The 17763-nt window shown below is 42.9% G+C and overlaps 1 protein-coding gene across 2 annotated transcripts in view; it reads right to left on the bottom strand.

Moving 5' to 3' along the window:
• LOC135209178 (glutamic acid-rich protein-like) overlaps nt 1-12593 on the bottom strand; it is a 64338-nt gene extending 51745 nt beyond the window's left edge. For both annotated transcript variants that reach the window (XM_064241858.1, XM_064241859.1), the window contains exons 1-2: nt 12444-12593; nt 11359-11424 (exon numbers count right to left, since the gene is read on the bottom strand). In XM_064241858.1, the coding sequence (XP_064097928.1) occupies nt 11359-11424; nt 12444-12481 (104 nt within the window). In that variant the 5' untranslated portion in view covers nt 12482-12593. The remainder of the gene's footprint in view (nt 1-11358; nt 11425-12443) is intronic.
• Nucleotides 12594-17763: the final 5170 nt, after the last annotated feature.

Raw genomic sequence — 17763 nt, 5'->3', positions numbered from 1 at the left:
TTGTTTGCGTATGTATGCCAGAGCCGTGGTGTTGTCCGAGTTGATCTGCACTGTCTTGTCTCGAATCAACTCTCTGAAGTGCTTCAAGGCCAAGAAAATTGCCATCAGTTCCTTCCTGTTTATGTGCCAACTTGTTTCTTCCTTGCTCCAAAGTCCCGACACCTCTTGAGGGCCCTAATGTCCGCTCCCCAACCTGCGTCCGACGCGTCGAATACAAGATGAGGTCTGGGCTCTTCTGCTGAAGCGACATCTCTCTTGCTAACCTGCCTGGAGTTAGCCACCACTTTCATTCCTCCTTCACTTCGGCAGGAATTAGAAACTGGAAGGAATCCGGTTGCAATTTTCTTGGCCATGAATCCTTCAGGAAAAAACTGTAGAGGTCTCATGTGCAGTCTTCCTAAAGAAATGAACCTCTCTAGCGAAGAGTGTGTGCCCAGTAGACTCATCCACTCTCTTGCTGAGCATCGGTCTTTCTTTAGAAAGTCCTGCACCTTCTGAATGCATAGGGCTTGCCTTTCGGGGGACGGAAAAGCCCGAAAAGTCACTGACGATATCTGAATCCCCAAATAAACTATCTGTTGTTGGGGATTCAATTGAGACTTTCCCATGTTTACCACAAGATCTAGGTCTTTTGCTAAGTTCAATGTTGATTCAAGTCCTCCAGACATTGACTTCTTGATTGGGATCTTATCAACCAGTCGTCCAGATAAAAAGACACTCTGATCCCTCTTAAATGCAACCATCTCGCCACATTGGACATCATCCTCGTGAACACTTGGGGGGCTGTGCAAAGGCCGAAACACAGGGCCTTGAACTGAAAGACCCTGTCCTGAATCACAAACCTTAAATACTTCCTGCTTCCTGGATGAATTGGAATATGAAAGTATGCGTCTTGTAAGTCCAGGGTCACCATCCAGTCCCCTGGACGTACCGCTGCCAGTACTGAATCGTTCGTCTCCATAGTGAACTTGGTCTTTTCTACGAAAAGATTCAGTTGACTTACATCCAGAACTGGCCTCCAACTCCCGAGGACTTTGCAACCAGGAACAACCGGTTGTAAAATCCCGGAGATCGTGATCCAGAAACAGGCTCTATGGCTCCTTTCTCTAGCATGGAAGCTACTTGCTCCCACAGAGCCGCTTTCTTCACTAAATCGTTGTAATTTGCCCCGAGGGCTCTCGGAGATGTTGCGAGAGGTGGTCTCTTCAAGAAAGGAATCTGTACCCTTCCCGAGCTACGTTGACAGCCCAGGATCTGCCTTCATGTTCTGCCAAACTTCCCAAAAACCTTGAAGTCTGGCTCCCACTGTCGTCTGGAGGACTGATATCTCATTCTTTAGAGGTGGTCTTGGCTCCTCTTTTAGTGGGTACTCTCTTACCCCTAAAGGCGGGTCGAGCGAATGTTCTGCCTCGAAAGGGCTGTTGCGAAGGCCTAGTTTCCTTTGGAGCTTTCTTAACCAACTTGGATGGTAAGAACATCTTAACTGAAGACGAGAGAAGATCTTGAGTGGCCTTCTGAGAAAGGGAGAGAGCTATATCCCTAATCACCTCTGAAGGAAACAGCTGTTTCGAAAGGGGAGAGAACAGCAACTCCGATTTCTGAGAGTTTGAAACCCCTTTTGAAGCGAAAGAACACAACAGCGATCTCTTCTTAGTACTCCTGCTGTGAACAAAGAAGCCAGTTCATTCGTTCCGTCTCTCAGAGCCTTGTCCATGCAGGACATAATGCTCTTAGCTGCTTCTATATCCTGCAAATCTTCTTCTTCTAGGGAGTTCGCCAGTGCTCCCAAAGACCAATCTAGGAAATTGAAGACTTCGAAAGTCCTAAAAATCCCTTTAAAAAGATGGTCAAACTCGGACGAAGTCCACCAGACCTTAGCAGACTGTAACGCCTGTCTGCGTGAGCTGTCTACTATACTGGAGAAGTCCCCCTGGGAGGAGGCAGGTACTCCCAGGCCTAGACTTTCTCCAGTAGCGTACCATACTCCTGACTTCGATGCTAACTTAGCTGGTGGAAAAGCAAAAGAGTATTTTCCCGCTTCTTTCTTATCCTTCATCCAGTCATTCACACGTTGAAGGGCCTTCTTTGCCGAAACTGACAGAGTCATCTTAAGGAAAGAGGACTTCTTTGGAGTCCTATTCTTGGAAAACTGCGATAAGGGAGATAAAGGAGCTGTCGGTTTGAATTCCCCTTCAAAAATAGAAAGAAGACGTGAAGTCAGAATCTTGTAATCTGAAGAAGGTTCCGTATTCTTTTCCTCAACTAATTCCAATTCCTCTTCTGCTGAAGAAATGTCTTGCAAATCACTGTCGTGTTGACGCTTCGCTGACGGAATAACGTCCTGCCGCCTGCGTCCTGCGGCTAACGAAGAATCGGCGTCCTGCCGCCTCTCGATGTCCTGCCGCTTGCGTCCTGCGTCCATCGTAGACACATCTGCTTCCTGTCGTCTGCGTCTTGCGTCCACAATTGATCCCGAGTCCTGACGTTTGCGTCCTGCTTCTTCCGAAACCATTTTCTTCTTCCTGCGTTCTGCGTCTTGAATAAGCAAGCGATCGCCTGTCCTCGTAGCGCCAGTGCGTCCTGCGTCCTCGGCAAACGCGTCCTTGTCTTCCCTCTTAGAAGACTTAACGGGAAGGAAATTGTCCTTCCTCCTAGAAGATGCCTGCACAGGCGCATCCCAAGACTTCACAAGAACTGCCAGCTTAGACTGCATTTCCCTTAAGAAACCCTTCGTACTATCTTCCTGAATGGCAGAGGACGAAGGAGGAGGATTACGACGTAACGGAGAGCGATCTTGTACTCTACCCGACGGAGAGAGACGAGGGGAAGACAAACAAGAAGATGGAGGAGAGTCTCTCATCGAAATCCAAGGACGAGAAGGCCGTACTAAGTCCTCTTTAGCACGAAAAATCCTCTTCCTCTTGATCGGAACTGCGTCCCCGTCTTCCGAGGAGGACAACACCTCAGGACTACTACAAGCCTCACGATCTTGAGCATGTCTCTCGAGAGCGGTCGATGTCCTGAAAGTCCTCTTGAGGGGGCGAGACACAACTGCATACCGACGTTCCCGCTCGGAAGTCGAACCATCCGAGGACGCACACTTCCCAGTTACGCCTTTTCTGCGGCGAACTGCAACAGCCTGGGAACTTGCAACAGGACTGTTCGAAGGGACGCCTGACCGCGACAAAACCTCTCTCGCCTCCCTTCGACTGTCGACATGCCTTCTCCCTTGGGTCTGGGAGCTTGACAGAGGTCTAGGTCTAGGAGCACGAGAGAGACGATCAGACGCCCCCTCCACTACACTTTCACTGACATCAAAAGCACTAACTTTATCTGTAAGTCGCTGTATCTGGTCGCCCATGGACGCAAGGGCAGCGAACACCTTCACAATCTGTGTATCGTTCGCCTCCTCCGATACAGCAGCGGGCGGAGGAGATACCTGGGGAGAAGGAACTACCAATTCTACATTAGAAGGAGCTGGAGAGGAAATACATTCACTCCTTTTGCTAGAAGAATTCGACTTCTCACTACGAGAAACAGATCTCCTTACACGATCTTTCTCAAGCCTTTCAACATATTTCATAAATATCTTCCATTCCTTCTCTGATAAATTCTCACATTCAAAACACCTATTCTCCCAAGTACACACATTCTCTCTACACTTCTTACAAATGGTATGAGGGTCGACCGAAGCTTTCGGCAACCTTACCTTACACCCCTCTTTTACACAAACTCTAAACATACTTCCAGTATCAGACATCTTTAAAGAACAATCCAAAGCGAATGCCAAGCTAACGTTTCCGAGTACAATACCAAAGATCCATGAAAAGTCAGCAACGAGAATGAAAATCCTAGCAGGGAACCACCAACAATGTTGCCGGTTCGGCTGGCAGAGAAAATCTGGCCCAATTGGGAACGGTTCCTAGCGCTAGCGCCACGGTAACGGGGTGGTAGTTGCCTGAACTACTAATAGGTTACTAGCGTTTGCCGCGAGTTTTGAAAATTTCTGCCAGGTGGAACAGAGAATATAGCTATATATATACCTGCCAGGTAAGTGTCATACATTAAAATAACAATTTAGTACTGAATGATGTACTAGTGAGTTATGTAGTACATCAGGGGTCCCCAACCTTTTTGCATGAAAGGGCCACATTATCATTCCAAATACAGATGAGGGCCGCATATTAGAATTATCCTTACTATCAGAGAAAGTTCACCTTATTTGTATATAATTTAGCTAGAGAGTTTAGTGTAGCCCTAGACTCATATGCCAGCTATGGCTAAATAGGTATTATTCCTATATGAAAAATTCTTAATAGTAACTTGTTTTATTGTACAGTTTGTAAAAAATTCTATTCCCTTTAAAGAGGAGATGAATAGAATTGAAAACTCTATTCATCTCATCAACTTGATGCTGCATCTTATTTGCAAGCTTAGCAATATCTATTTCAACATTTGTAACAGAAAGCCTCAAAATTTGGTGAAGATGCTCATCAGTAAGCCTAGAGCTGTTTCGATTTTACTAGTCTCATTTTTGAAGATGTTTGCTCTCAGATATATGTTGGTTCGACCAAAAACTGAAAACATACCAACAGCAATCTTTTTTTAATCAAAATATTCTTCAGGTAGACAGGAATAAAATTCTGTAAGGCTATAGTCTTGAAACATGGTTTTCAGTGCTTCATTGGCTTGCAAATAAATTATTTCCATTTGATAAATTCCTGGACTTTCAAAAAGGGTTTTGAAACATTTGAATTTCCTGCTTATGATCATGGAAGTCCTTGAATCTTTTTATAAATTCTTCTTTTAGTTATTTCCTTGATACATTTTCTTTTGAGGCAGTTGAAGTATTTCTTTACTCATTCTGCAACTTTTTACAACAGGGAAAATGTAAAGGGTTTTCATCACTGAACTGTTTCATAAAAATATGAAATTTTCATTATTAAAATGAAGTTTTATTGTATACTTACCGAACAATTATAGAGCCGTGATTTCCACGAGCGGCAGGATACTAAATTCAAATTTAGCGCGTCGGCGTCGCCAACACTGGTGGTGATGACGTCATCTCCCTCCACTCGCGGGAGAACCAGGTACAACTGCCCAGGTGAATCCAATTCTTTCTGCCCGTCCGTCCACCTAAGGGGAGGAGGGTGGGTATAATCATAATTGTTCGGTAAGTATACAATAAAACTTCATTTTAATAATGAAAATTTAATTTTTATTGTAGTGTCTTACCGAACAATTATAGAGCTGATTACACATTTATGGGAAGGTGGGATTCAGTGGACCACTAGTATTTTTAAATGGTTACATTTATTGCAATACCAGTAAACACTCAAGGTGTCTGTTGTACCTTACCTTGTAAGAGAGCTACAGCAGACTGTTACTGCCTCTGGTCGGTGCTCTTCTTACTATTGTAGAGGAATTGGAATTTGACCAAAGTTAGCCTCTACAGGAGTGGAATCCTTCCGTAGTTCAAGCGAGTCAAGGCTGACTGACGGAGGATAGTAACAACAAAGATTGCCCTTGCCCTGGGCTAAGACCAGAAATTCAATCATACAAAACATTTGTCACCAACACCAGATTTAAAAACATATATACCCAACCATTGTAAAATCTGACCTAACAGACTGGTGAGTATCCCAGGTACTCAGTACCCCCAGCTTCCCTTGAACTCGACAACCTATTCAAGGTGAAAAGTTAGCAGAGGTGACGACCCCTGTGCCGTTTCTCCCAACACCATGCCAGAAACCGCCACCGGACCTAACGTTTTACAATTCTCGAAAACCGTTTCTATCTCTTTGAGATGATGACTCGCAAAAACCGAATTCGATCTCCAGAACGTGCTCTGAAGAATCGAAGCTAAAGATAAATTCTTTCTGAATGCTAAAGAAGTTGCCACTGCTCTAACCTCGTGAGCTTTAACTCTCAGAACGGAAAGATTGTCGTTCTCGGACTGCGAGTGAGCTTCCCTGATAAGCTCTCTAATAAAGAACGATATAGCATTCTTAGAAAGAGGACGAGAGGGATTTTGAACCGAGGTCCAGAGCTTAGAAGATTGTCCTCTAATACCCTTAGTGGCAAACAGATACTGCTTAATAGCCCTGCCTGGACATAAGAGCCTTTCTTCCTCCTCATGTCCAACCAAATCAGATAAGTTCCTTACCACAAAACTCCTCGGCCGAAGGATTAGGAAGGATTGCTCATTTTTGGCTAGAAAGGTCAAAGATACCGAAAATACAGCATTGCCTAGAGAGAAACCGACTCTTTTGTCTATAGCGTGCAATTCGCTGACACGCTTAGCAGAAGCTAGTGCAATAAGAAAAAGTGCCTTCTTAGTCAAGTTCCTGAGTGAAGCCGACTTCAAAGGCTCAAACGTGGCCCCATGAGGAACTTAGCACCACATCTAAGTTCCAAGTCACTGTATCTTGCGGGAGCTTAGTGGTTTCGAAAGACCTAATGAGGTCCGACAGATCTGAATTGGAGGAAATATCCAAACCTCGATGTCGAAAAACCGAAGAGAGCATGGCTCTATATCCTCTGATCGTCGAAGGAGCCAGTTTCTTAGAGTTCCTAAGAAATAGAAGAAAATCTGCTATTTCTGTTAAAGAGGTCGCAGAAGTAGAGACTTTAGCACTTCTACACCACTCTCTGAAGATTCTCCACTTCCCTTGATAGAGTTTGTTAGAAGACTCTCTCCTACAACGAGCGATAGCTTCTCGCAGCTCTTCTTGAAAATCCTTTCGCTCTGACAAGATTCCGGACAGTCTGAAACCCTGTCAGAGCTAGAGCGGACAAGTTTTTGGTGGAACCTCTTGAAGTGCGGTTGTTTGAGAAGCCACTTCTCTGGAGGAAGAAGTCTGGGGAAGTCTACTAACAACTGGAGAAGGTCCGGGAACCACTCTTTACCTGGGCCAAAAGGGAGCGATTAACGTTAGTGTTACATTGCTGTGCGACATGAACTTGTTCAGCACCTCTCTTATTAGACCGAACGGAGGGAATGCATAAGCTTCCAGACCCGACCAATCCAACAGCATTGCGTCCACCGACCAAGCTAGAGGATCTGGGACTGGAGAACAAAAAGAGAGGAAGACGGTTGTTCCTTGATGTCGCGAACAGGTCTATTGACGGTCGTCCCCAAAGGCTCCAAAGTTTCTGACAAATCTTGTTGTCCAAAGTCCACTCCAGAGGTAACACTTGCTGTTGACGACTTAACTCGTCCGCCAGAACGTTCATCTTTCCCGGAACAAATCTCGGGACTAGCTGAACCTTCGCTTCGTTTGACCACAGGAGGAGATCCTTGGCTACTTCGTACAGAGAGAAAGACTGAGTCCCCCCCTGTTTCCGCACGTACGAGAGAGCCGTGGAGTTGTCGGAATGCACTGCCACTACTCGACCTTCTACTAACTCCGAAACTGTCTGAGCCCCAAGAAAATTGCTAACAGTTCCTTTACATTTATGTGGAACTTCTTCTCCTTCTCCGACCAAGCTCCTGAAGTCCGTTGATTTCCCAGTAGGGAGGGCTCCCCAACCTGTGTCCGATGCGTCGGAAAAGAACTGTAGGTTCGGGAGGATGGATGGGTCGTAAATCTAACCCTTCTTCCAACCTTGCTCGAGAGAGCCACCACCTTAGGTCCTCTTTTATTTGATCTGTGACAGGAAAGGTAATCGAGTCTGGTTGTGTCTTCCTGCACCAAGAGGCTCTCAGGAAAAACTGCAGGGGTCTCATGTGCAGTCTTCCCAACGTCACAAATTTCTCCACTGACGTCAATTTGCCCAGGAGCCTCATCCACTGATTGGCAGAACTTACCTTTTTGTCCAAGAACTCCTGAACTGTCTCCAGACAGCCTTGAACCCTCTTCGGAGACAGAAAAGCCCGAAAAACTTGAGCATTCAGAATCATCCCCAAATAAAGGATGCTCTGAGATGGAACCAACTGGGACTTCTGTTTGTTGACCAGAATTCCTAACTTTCTGGCAAGATCCAGAGTTGTTCCAAGGTCCTTCATGCACCGACTCTCTGATTCCGACCGGAGAAGCCAATCGTCCAGATAGAGGGAGATTCTTACTCCTAATATGTGCAGCCAGCTTCCTATCGGGGATAGAACCCTGGTGAAAACTTGAGGAGCGGTCGCTAGTCCGAAGCAAAGCGCCCGAAACTGAAAACACCTTGCCTTCGAACATGAACCTCAGGTACTTCCGAGATTCGCGATGTATCGGAATGTGAAAATAAGCGTCTTGCATGTCCAGAGAGACCATCCAATCCCCCTGTCTGATGGACTCCAGAACCGACCGAGTGGTCTCCATATGAAATTTTGTTTTCTGGACATGCAAGTTCAGGGCGCTCACATCCAAAACCGGCCTCCAGCCCCCTGATGACTTGGGAACTACAAAAAGGCGATTGTAAAGCCTGAGGAAACCCCCTTCTATCTGTTCTATCGGCCTTCTTGAGAACAAGCGCTTCCACTTCTGCGGCTAGCGCCAGAAATTTGTCTGAGCCCGGAGAGTATGCCTGGAATGGAATTGGCACAGGTGAGAGCGAGGGAGGTGAAAAGAGAGGAATACGATAGCCGAACTTGAGTACTTGCACTACCCAGGCTTCTGCTCCTCTGTTTTCCCATTCCTCCCAAAACATAGCCAGCCTGGCTCCCACTGGTGCATGAAGAACCGAGCTTTCATTTGGAAGGTTTGTTAACCTTGGCAGAGGCCTTAGACTGAGGTCGCAAATTCGACTCGGCCGAAAGAAGCGCTTGGGTTTTCTCCCCTCGAAAAGCACTTGGGCCAGAGGAGAAACCGAAGGAACAGTCTCCACAGGAGCTTTAGGTCTCTTAGTAGACTGTGCCAGTAAAGTAAATCCGAAGTAGATTTCTTATCTAGCGCAGACGAAATTGACAACACTACATCGTCTGGAAAGAGGTTATCTTTCACAAACGGAGCAAACAAGAGAGCAGACTTCTGTTGGGAAGTAACCCTTTTAGAAGCAAAGGAGCACCAAAGTTGCCTTTTCTTAAGGGTACCTAAGGCGATGAGCGAAGCTAACTCATCACATCCATCCCTAATGGATTTGTCCGCACAGGACAGAACACCAATCCAATCCTCCGCTAACTCCTGAGAAAGAGAAGGACAATCTTCGATCTTGGCCGCTAAAGTCCCAATAGTCCAATCAAGGAAGCTAAAGACTTCCAAAAGTTAAATTGATTCTTTACAACGTGGTCCAACTCAGGCGCTGTAAAGAAAACTTCGCTGCGGCGAAAGCAGATCTTCTAGAGGAGTCGATTAAACTGGAGAAGTCTCCCTGGGAGGAGGCAGAAACTCCCAGAGAAGGAGCTTCCCCAGTTACATAAAACCTATACCTCTTACGAAGCAACTTAGAGGGAGGGTAAGCAAAAAGAGCCTTCCCTAAGTCTCTTTTCATAGACATCCATTTTCAGTCTCTTTCAACGAATGTCTAACCGCTTTAGATAGAACAAGTTTTGGGAGGAGAGGGTCTGAAGTTTTCCTCCTCATCAAAAAGTCGAAGTAGGGAGCGCGGAGCCGCTTTCTCAAAATAATCTGGATAAAATACCAGAAGAAATCTAAGGAGACGTGAATAACACGAGAGGTGATGAGAATCCTCCTCCCCCTCTACTTCTTCTTCATTCTCCGATACCGCCGAAGAAGTAGACGGAACTACAACCGGATCTGAAGGTTTCGAACCACCCTTGGACTCATTCATCCAGTTGGTTAACATCTCTAACTGCTTGCGCAAAGGCGCCAGAGACGAATCAAAAACAGTTAACGTAGGCTTGGAAGAGCCTAAATGTTCAGCAGGAGGTGGAAAAACTACTTGCGCCTCGCTCTGAGCCGCCGAAATTCGAGGCGAAACAGGCGCATCAGGCGTAACAGACGAAAAAGCGCCTAAAGAAACACCCTTAGAACTGCTAGCTACAGCGCTAAAACCACAATCTCTACTAGTAGATGGAGCCGAAAAAGGCACAGATTGAGGCGACGAACGAGCCGCTAACGGCTGCGGCGCAACCCTACTCTCAGGCTCCTTATACCGCTTGACTGGAGGAGGCGAAGAATCGGCGCCTGAACGCCTCTTTAAGGGACGCGAAACGGTCGAATCTCGCCAAGAGCGCCGCGCGACCGGAGACGAATCGCTTGAATCATTCGAAAGGCGTCTGACCGCAACACCTTTCCAACGCTTAACCGAGCCCTGTTGAGGCGCAACAGGCTCAACAAGAGAGGCGCCTGTCTGTGGGCAAATCCCGATCGACTCCCTTGGACTTCCGGTATGTCTTCTCCCCGGTGCGGGGGAGCTGGACAGTGACCTTTGTCTAGGAGACGTGTCAGGACAGACAGACGCACCCTCAACTACACTCTTACCTGAAGCCGCTTTCTCCAAAAACGTCTTAACTGAATTACCAAGTTGCAAAACCGTATTCGCTAGTCCACATTTCTGATCTAACCTCGATTCCAGACTGGCAATGGTGTCGGAAGAAACTACACGGAAGCCGGAGAAGTGGGATTATTAGGTAAGGGAATAGGAAGGTGTAGTTAAAGGAGACATAACAATTTGAGGAGAAACAGAAGGAACAGAAGCATCGCAAGACGAAGCAGAGCTAAGTCTACTTTCCCTAAGCGCTGCTTTTCTAATTCTGTCTTTAGCTAATTTCTCCGAGTATGAACTAAAAAACTTCCATTGAGAATCAGTCCAATCACTACACTCGTTACATGTTCGATCTGCTGAACAAACCTGTCCCCTACACTTAACACATTTAGTGTGAGAATCATATTCTAACTTGGATAATCTAGTTTTACATCCTGAGATGCAAAACCTAACTCCCGACGGACTAGAATCCGACATGGCAACGCCTAAATAAAAAGCAAAATTCCGAAGATCAATTCCACAAGAAAAAAAGCGAAGCAAAGTCATCCAACCGCACCGACCACCGATGTTCACCGGACGCCGGCAGGAAAAGAATTGGATTCACCTGGGCAGTTGTACCTGGTTCTCCCGCGAGTGGAGGGAGATGACGTCATCACCACCAGTGTTGGCGACGCCGACGCGCTAAATTTGAATTTAGTATCCTGCCGCTCGTGGAAATCATGGCTCTATAATTGTTCGGTAAGACACTACAATAAAAATCTAGTTTATTTTCAAATGCTTTCACCTCAGTAAACATATCTGATACCAATTTTCCATTGCTCTGAGGGCCGCACTGACCGTCATTAAGGGCCGCAGGTTGGTGATCCCTGTAGTACATACAATGAAATAACAAAAATGTGAAAAAGCCAAATAACATGATTTTTAAAAAAAGGAGGTTTCTATCCCATTTATAAAAGGGAAAATTCTGGAATACAATACAAAACTTACCTCCCCAAATTACCCTGTGGTTGAAATGAACCTTGATTAAAGTTGCTTCCACCAGCATCTTGACCTCTGAAAAACCAACATAAGGAATCAATACATGGACTAAATATCTAGTGCTCAATATCACAATGACAAGTTAATTTATAATAAAACTTATAAGTTATTACCACTACAGATGACCCCCACCTATTTGCGGTTCTGGTTTCGGGGCTTCAACTAATCACAGATTTTTCTGTGGAACATAATTACTGTATTTTCATACTTTCATGACTAAATAAATCTTTCATGATAAAACTATTAAAAAGGGCAAATACAATAAGCATTGTTGGAGGTGTTTTTGGTGTTTAAATTAACAAAATAGGCGGTTATAAATTTTTTTCAAGGGGTGTCAAGTATTCACAGATTTTAGCTTTTTTGCAGGGGTTGTGGTCCCTATCCGCCACAAATCCTGGGGAGTTTACGGTAACCAGAAGCTGGCAATGTCTATGTAAGGATGTGCTATCTTGAAGGTCACTATGTGGTTGCTCTTGATACTACGAAAAGATGCATTTAATGATAAATGACACCACAAAAAAATACTAATTTGTTTAAAATTTTACCTCCATTCTGTACATCCAGTCAGAAAAGACACAAAACCATTTAGATCAAAGACACACAGGTCTGTAGTTAACAATAGCTGCTCGATTATCCCATTTTACTTTCAGCCCCTCATACTTCAACATTAATAAACAAATGTTTCTTTGTTGGTTTGTATGGTGTTTTTACGTTGCATAGAACCAGTGGTTATTCAGCAATGGGACCAACGGCTTTTCACGACTTCCGAACCACGTCGAGAGTGAACTTCTATCACCAGAAATACACATCTCTCGCTCCTCAATGGAATGTCCAAGAATCAAACCTGCGACCACCGAGGTGAGAAGCAAACACCAAACCAACCACGCCACTGAGGCGCTGAAGATAGTGTACACATATTTTAGCCCATTTTACAATTTAACTCTTACCTTGATAAATTCCAGATTTAATTAACACTATGTATATATTGTATAGTATGCACTTATGTGCTAACAGACAACTAAAAGACAACCTACCTGAACTGGCCCCTGTTTCTTTGGAAAAACCCAGACATTCTGGAAAGAGAAAGCAAGAATTATACAGTGTATTGTACATGAGTATACTTCGCATATAACACATTACGATTAACATTACCCTCTTACCCCTACAAATGAGCATATATGAATCATAACTTCATGTTGAGTCAAGCCTTATACAAACACTCAAATGTAATTTGATACAGTTTCCTACGTAGTACAAAGATAACTGATAAACTTTACCTATTCCACATAGTGTAGTACGTATAGGCAAATCTGTATTATTAATGAGTATCTTTCTATAATTTGTTCACACAGCCATGGGCAATTAGTAATACTGTAGTAAGACAATTTTTAGTACAATTCTTATATATAGCTATATTACACTGTACGGTGTGTCCTCGACTTACAACAGGAGATCTATTCCAGTGCTGCAATGTAAGTTGATTTCTGCAGGAAGTTGGTTTTTTGGCATTAATAGTGCTTTAACAGCACTCATGGTGCTGTAACTTCATGTTGAATCAAGTTACAGCACCATAAGTGCCATTAACTTGATGCAACATGAAGTTACAGCACTATAAAACACTGTTAAACGGCACTAAAAAAAACACTGCAATTCGAGGATGCACTGTACTAGCACTGCTCAATAACTTTTTTCTTTTTCTCAAGTCATCACACAGCAGCATTTAGCCACTAAGGTCTTGGCTGAAGACAGGCTGGCCTAAGCCAAGGTGTATGCTATGATGTTTAAGGGTAGTGTATATGTATATACTACTATAGCAGGATGTTAGTCAATACTGTATAGGTTCTACTCAAGGAAGGTTAGCTATAGAAATGATTCCTATGGCAAGTCGATGTAAGTTGTACCGTATTTTGATATCCTAAGCCTCTCTTTGGCATTGACAGGACTAGTCAACATTTCACCAGGATGTAATTATTTGATGGTATTAGCAGCATATTTTCAAAATTAAGTATAAGGACCAATTTTATCTCAGGTCAATACTGAGAGTCCTACGTAAAATAAATACTTTCAGCATCTTGGCAATTGTGGTCATCCCATTTTTTGACGTGACTAAGATTTCACCAAATTAGTTCATGAAAGGTTCTTACATGTGATGTCCCTTATAAAAAAGTATCTTTGCATCAACTGGGACAGCTGGACCTTGAGGACACTCGAGCTTCCAGTTACAGGTATGAATTAAGTTAAGGCGTAAATGAGACCTACGTTTCAGGAAATTCAAGACCAGACCCTGTTCAAACTGGAAATGGCATCCTCACTGAGGTTATGCAGGGTAGTCCAAGGAGACAAACCACCAAACTAAGACAGCCCCAAACAAACTGGTAGGGTTTGATTTGCATGAGATGAGGTTATATGAAAAATTAATTTTGTGCCAAAGATGAATTCAACAGAGCTAATGGACTTAAAGTAATAACTGAATACTCGAAATAACTTTTACAAGTCCCAACTCCATCTGCAAGCTATTCTTTCATAAAACTGGAACTTGTAGTACTTGCTTTTGCAAGCTTCAGGTCTCCTACTTCACTCCGTTAATGATACATCAGCCAATGAAAATTTCACCTTTTCTTTTGATTTCTCTAAAATAGATTGACACTGTAACATAAATGTTTCTCTAAAATAGACTCAAAACAGTTCCCTGGTTGGTACTGTGACATAACAGAAAGATTATTTAATATATAATTCTTTTAATCTATCAAAAATATGAATATAATATAAAACACACAAGATTTGGCATACTTTAGATTTTCTATGGGTGAGAGGCAACTTCTGTACTTAACCCTTAAACGCCGACTGGACATATTTTACGTCTACATTTTTTGTCTCTCGGATGCCGACTGGATGTATTTTACGTCGACATACAAAAGTTTTTTTTAAAAATTCGCGGAAAAATACTTTTTAGGCCTACCAGCCAAAAACTCTTGAATCAAGCGCCTTGGGGGATGCTGAGAGTTCACGGATCAAGGTGTTGTTTTGTTTACAATCGTTACGCAGGCGCGCAAGCGCGAATTTCTTTCTTGCCGCACTAAAAAGTATCTGTGACACATCTCGGAAATTATTTTGTCACTTTGACATAATTTTTGTACCATTTTAAATTAGCCATTACATAAAGTTTTATATATGAAAATGTGCGCAATTTCATGCACAATACAACTAAAAATAACCCATGGTTGTAGCTTTTATCAATTTTGAAATATTTTCATATAAAAAATGAGAAGTGACAAATTTTCAACCTTCGGTCAACTTTGACTCTACCGAAATGGTAGAAAAACGTAATTGTAAGCTAGGTAAATTTTTAGTTTCAGCCAAATTTGGAAAAATGCAATAAAAATATATTTGTTGCATCAGAAATAGTGTGGTTTCAATGAATTTAACGTTTATTTTGACTGCAAACCAACCGATTTAGAGATTTACTATGTATACCCTAGTTCATCCCACCAATTATGGGGGACACCCTTTGGGAACCGGGGTTTTGGGTGGGGGAAGGGGGGGGAGGGTGTTGGGCATTGAATGATATTTGCAATAAATGAATAATTAATGTTCCAGCACCCCTCCCCCATACCCAACTAGGCCTACCGGGGGGAGGGGGGTAGGGCCCCCAGCGACCCACCCTTAAAGCCACAGTAATTTTCAGGGCACCACAGAACCTAACAAAACCCACATAACCTAACTAGGGGCCCTGTACCCCTACCTAGGCCTAGCGGGGGGGCTCCGCCCCCCTGCGACCACCCCCCCTTAAGGCCACAGTGATTTTCGGGGCACTACCGAACCTAATACACACCATAACCTTACCTGGGCCCTGTACCCCTACCTAGGCCTAGCGGGGGGGCTCCGCCCCCCTGCGACCCCCCTTAAGGCCACAGTGATTTTCGGGGCACTACCGAACCTAATACAACCACCTAACCTTACCTAGGGCCCTGTACCCCTACCTAGGCCTAGCGGGGGGGCTCCGGCCCCCCTGCGGACCCCCCTTAAGGCCACTACCTAACATCCATCAAACCAAATCCAAAGTGATGGTACTGCTGTATACATCGTTATACTACCACCATTATAATATACTCTATAAATTAATGAAGCTTACCTTAAACTGTTGGTTGATAAAAATGTGCTGGTGCTTTGAGGGAAAACGTGAAGCCGTTGCAAGGTTCCCTGACATGCAACTTAAAGTAGGAAGTGGCCAGGTACCCGACGACCACATTGCACTGCAAACAATGGGTAGGAAATCGAAGGTCTGTCAAAATTAATGCCAGAAGGGCCAGCCACTACCTCTGCCATAGGTACAGGAAGACAAAATGTCGTTTTTTGCTTCATTATTCGAGTATTCAGTCAAACAAGGATACCAGTGGACACTAGACAGGTAACTGTATTACTCCGCTGAAATGCTAGTGAAACTTAGTTTTCGACTCAAGTCATTCGTAATTGGTTATGAAACCCATGACGTCATAACGATGTCACACCTCTCAGCCAATAATGAGTAACTGGAACTGCTTTTGTTTGCGTAAGAAAGTAAGTTAGAGGGCTCATTAAAAGTAAACATTACCGTAGAGGAAACACCTCTCCCGACTTAGGAAAAATTCGAGGTAAAAACTTAATCTTTTTTTTTCTCTGTAAGTATGCATTAGCGACAATAATGTATTGAGAAGAAGTGTTTTGTTATCACGTGCTTTACTCGGGAAAAATATCAATATAATAGATTTCCCATAATGGTTGAAACTGAAATAATACCGTAAGCTAAAACGCTTATATTCTTGTAATATTCAAGCATTTACCTTCATTTTGCAACAAATTGGAAGTCTCTAGCACAACATTTTGATTTATGGTGAATTTATGAAAAAAATAACATTTTCTTTACGTCCGGGCGGTAACTCTTCCGAAAAAATCATACGTGCGATTGTGGTAATGTTTGCACCATTTTAAATTAGCCGTTACATAAAGTTTTATATATGAAAATGTGCGCAATTTCATGTAGAATACAACAAAAAATAATTGAAGGTTGTAGCTTTTCTCATTTTTGAAATATTTGCATATAAATCACGATAAATAGAAAAAAAACCACGTTCGGTCAACTTTGACTCTACCGAAATGGTCGAAAAAAAAAAAACGCAAATTTGTAGCTAAAAACTCTTACAGTCTGTAATATTCAGTCATTTATCTTCATCTTGAAACAAATTCGAAGTCTCTTGCTCAATATTTAGATTTATGGTGAATTTAAAAAAAAAAAACATTCCTTCCCTCCGCGCGCGGATTCTCCGCCACAAATCTCCGAAATGCGTACGTCCCATTCTCAGAATATTTGCTCCATTTCATATTAGGCATTTCATAGAGTTTTATATATGAAAATGTGCGCAATTTCATGTAGAATAAAATGAAAAATATTTGAAGGTTGTAGCTTTTCTTATTATTTCCAAAATAATTGCATATAAAAAAAATATATAAAAAAATTCAACATTTGGTCAACTTTAACTCATCAGATGTGGTTGAAAACTGCATTTGTAAGCTAATACTCTTACAGTATAGTATATTCAATCATTTGTCTTCATTTTGAAAGAAATTGGAAGTCTCTAGGACAATATTAGATTTATGGTGAATTTTGAAAAAAAATATTGTTTACGACCAAGCGTTACGAATTCATGCATTATTTTGTGTGGATAATAGTTTCTCTGTGTTGCTTTTTATCATGTTTTACAATGTATATACCAAAATGATCGCAATTTAGTGTACATTACAACGGAAAAAAGTAACTTGTTACCTTTAACTGTTTTGCCCACAGCGCGATTTGAATACAATTATATATGAAATTTCGTTTTTGTGCTATCATATATGTATCGCATTACAGGCAGTCCCCGGGTTACGACGGGGGTTCCGTTCTTGAGACGCGTCGTAACCCGAAAATCGTCGTAAGCCGGAACGACGTTTGGAAATATGTCTTAAACTAATAAAAAGTTATAAAAACCTTACTTGTAATCCTTTGGTTACACTACATGTTGTTTCCTGTAGTTTTATGTACAACCTGGAGTTATTTTCATAAAAAAATTCTGGTTCTTGAAGGTAAAAAAACTATTGTAATCCTCTGGTGGGGACACTACATTCTTGAAGTTTTATGTACAACCTGGAGTGATTTTGCCAAATCTTGAGGGCTACAAGAACAGTTGATTACTATTTACGTATCATATAGACTAATTAAAGTAAACGTATCTTTAAATAGGCTTATATATTAGTATCAACAAAACATTTCCTAGCATGAGTCAGAGGCCGTTTAACGAAACGAACACTTCTCTGTCCTTAACTCTCTCTCTCTCTCTC

This window comes from Macrobrachium nipponense, chromosome 37 (genome assembly GCF_015104395.2).
Source record: "Macrobrachium nipponense isolate FS-2020 chromosome 37, ASM1510439v2, whole genome shotgun sequence".
Lineage (NCBI taxonomy): Eukaryota > Metazoa > Arthropoda > Malacostraca > Decapoda > Palaemonidae > Macrobrachium > Macrobrachium nipponense.
The sequence above is the reverse complement of the archived record's forward strand: the minus strand, read 5'-3'. Positions and strand labels throughout refer to the sequence as shown.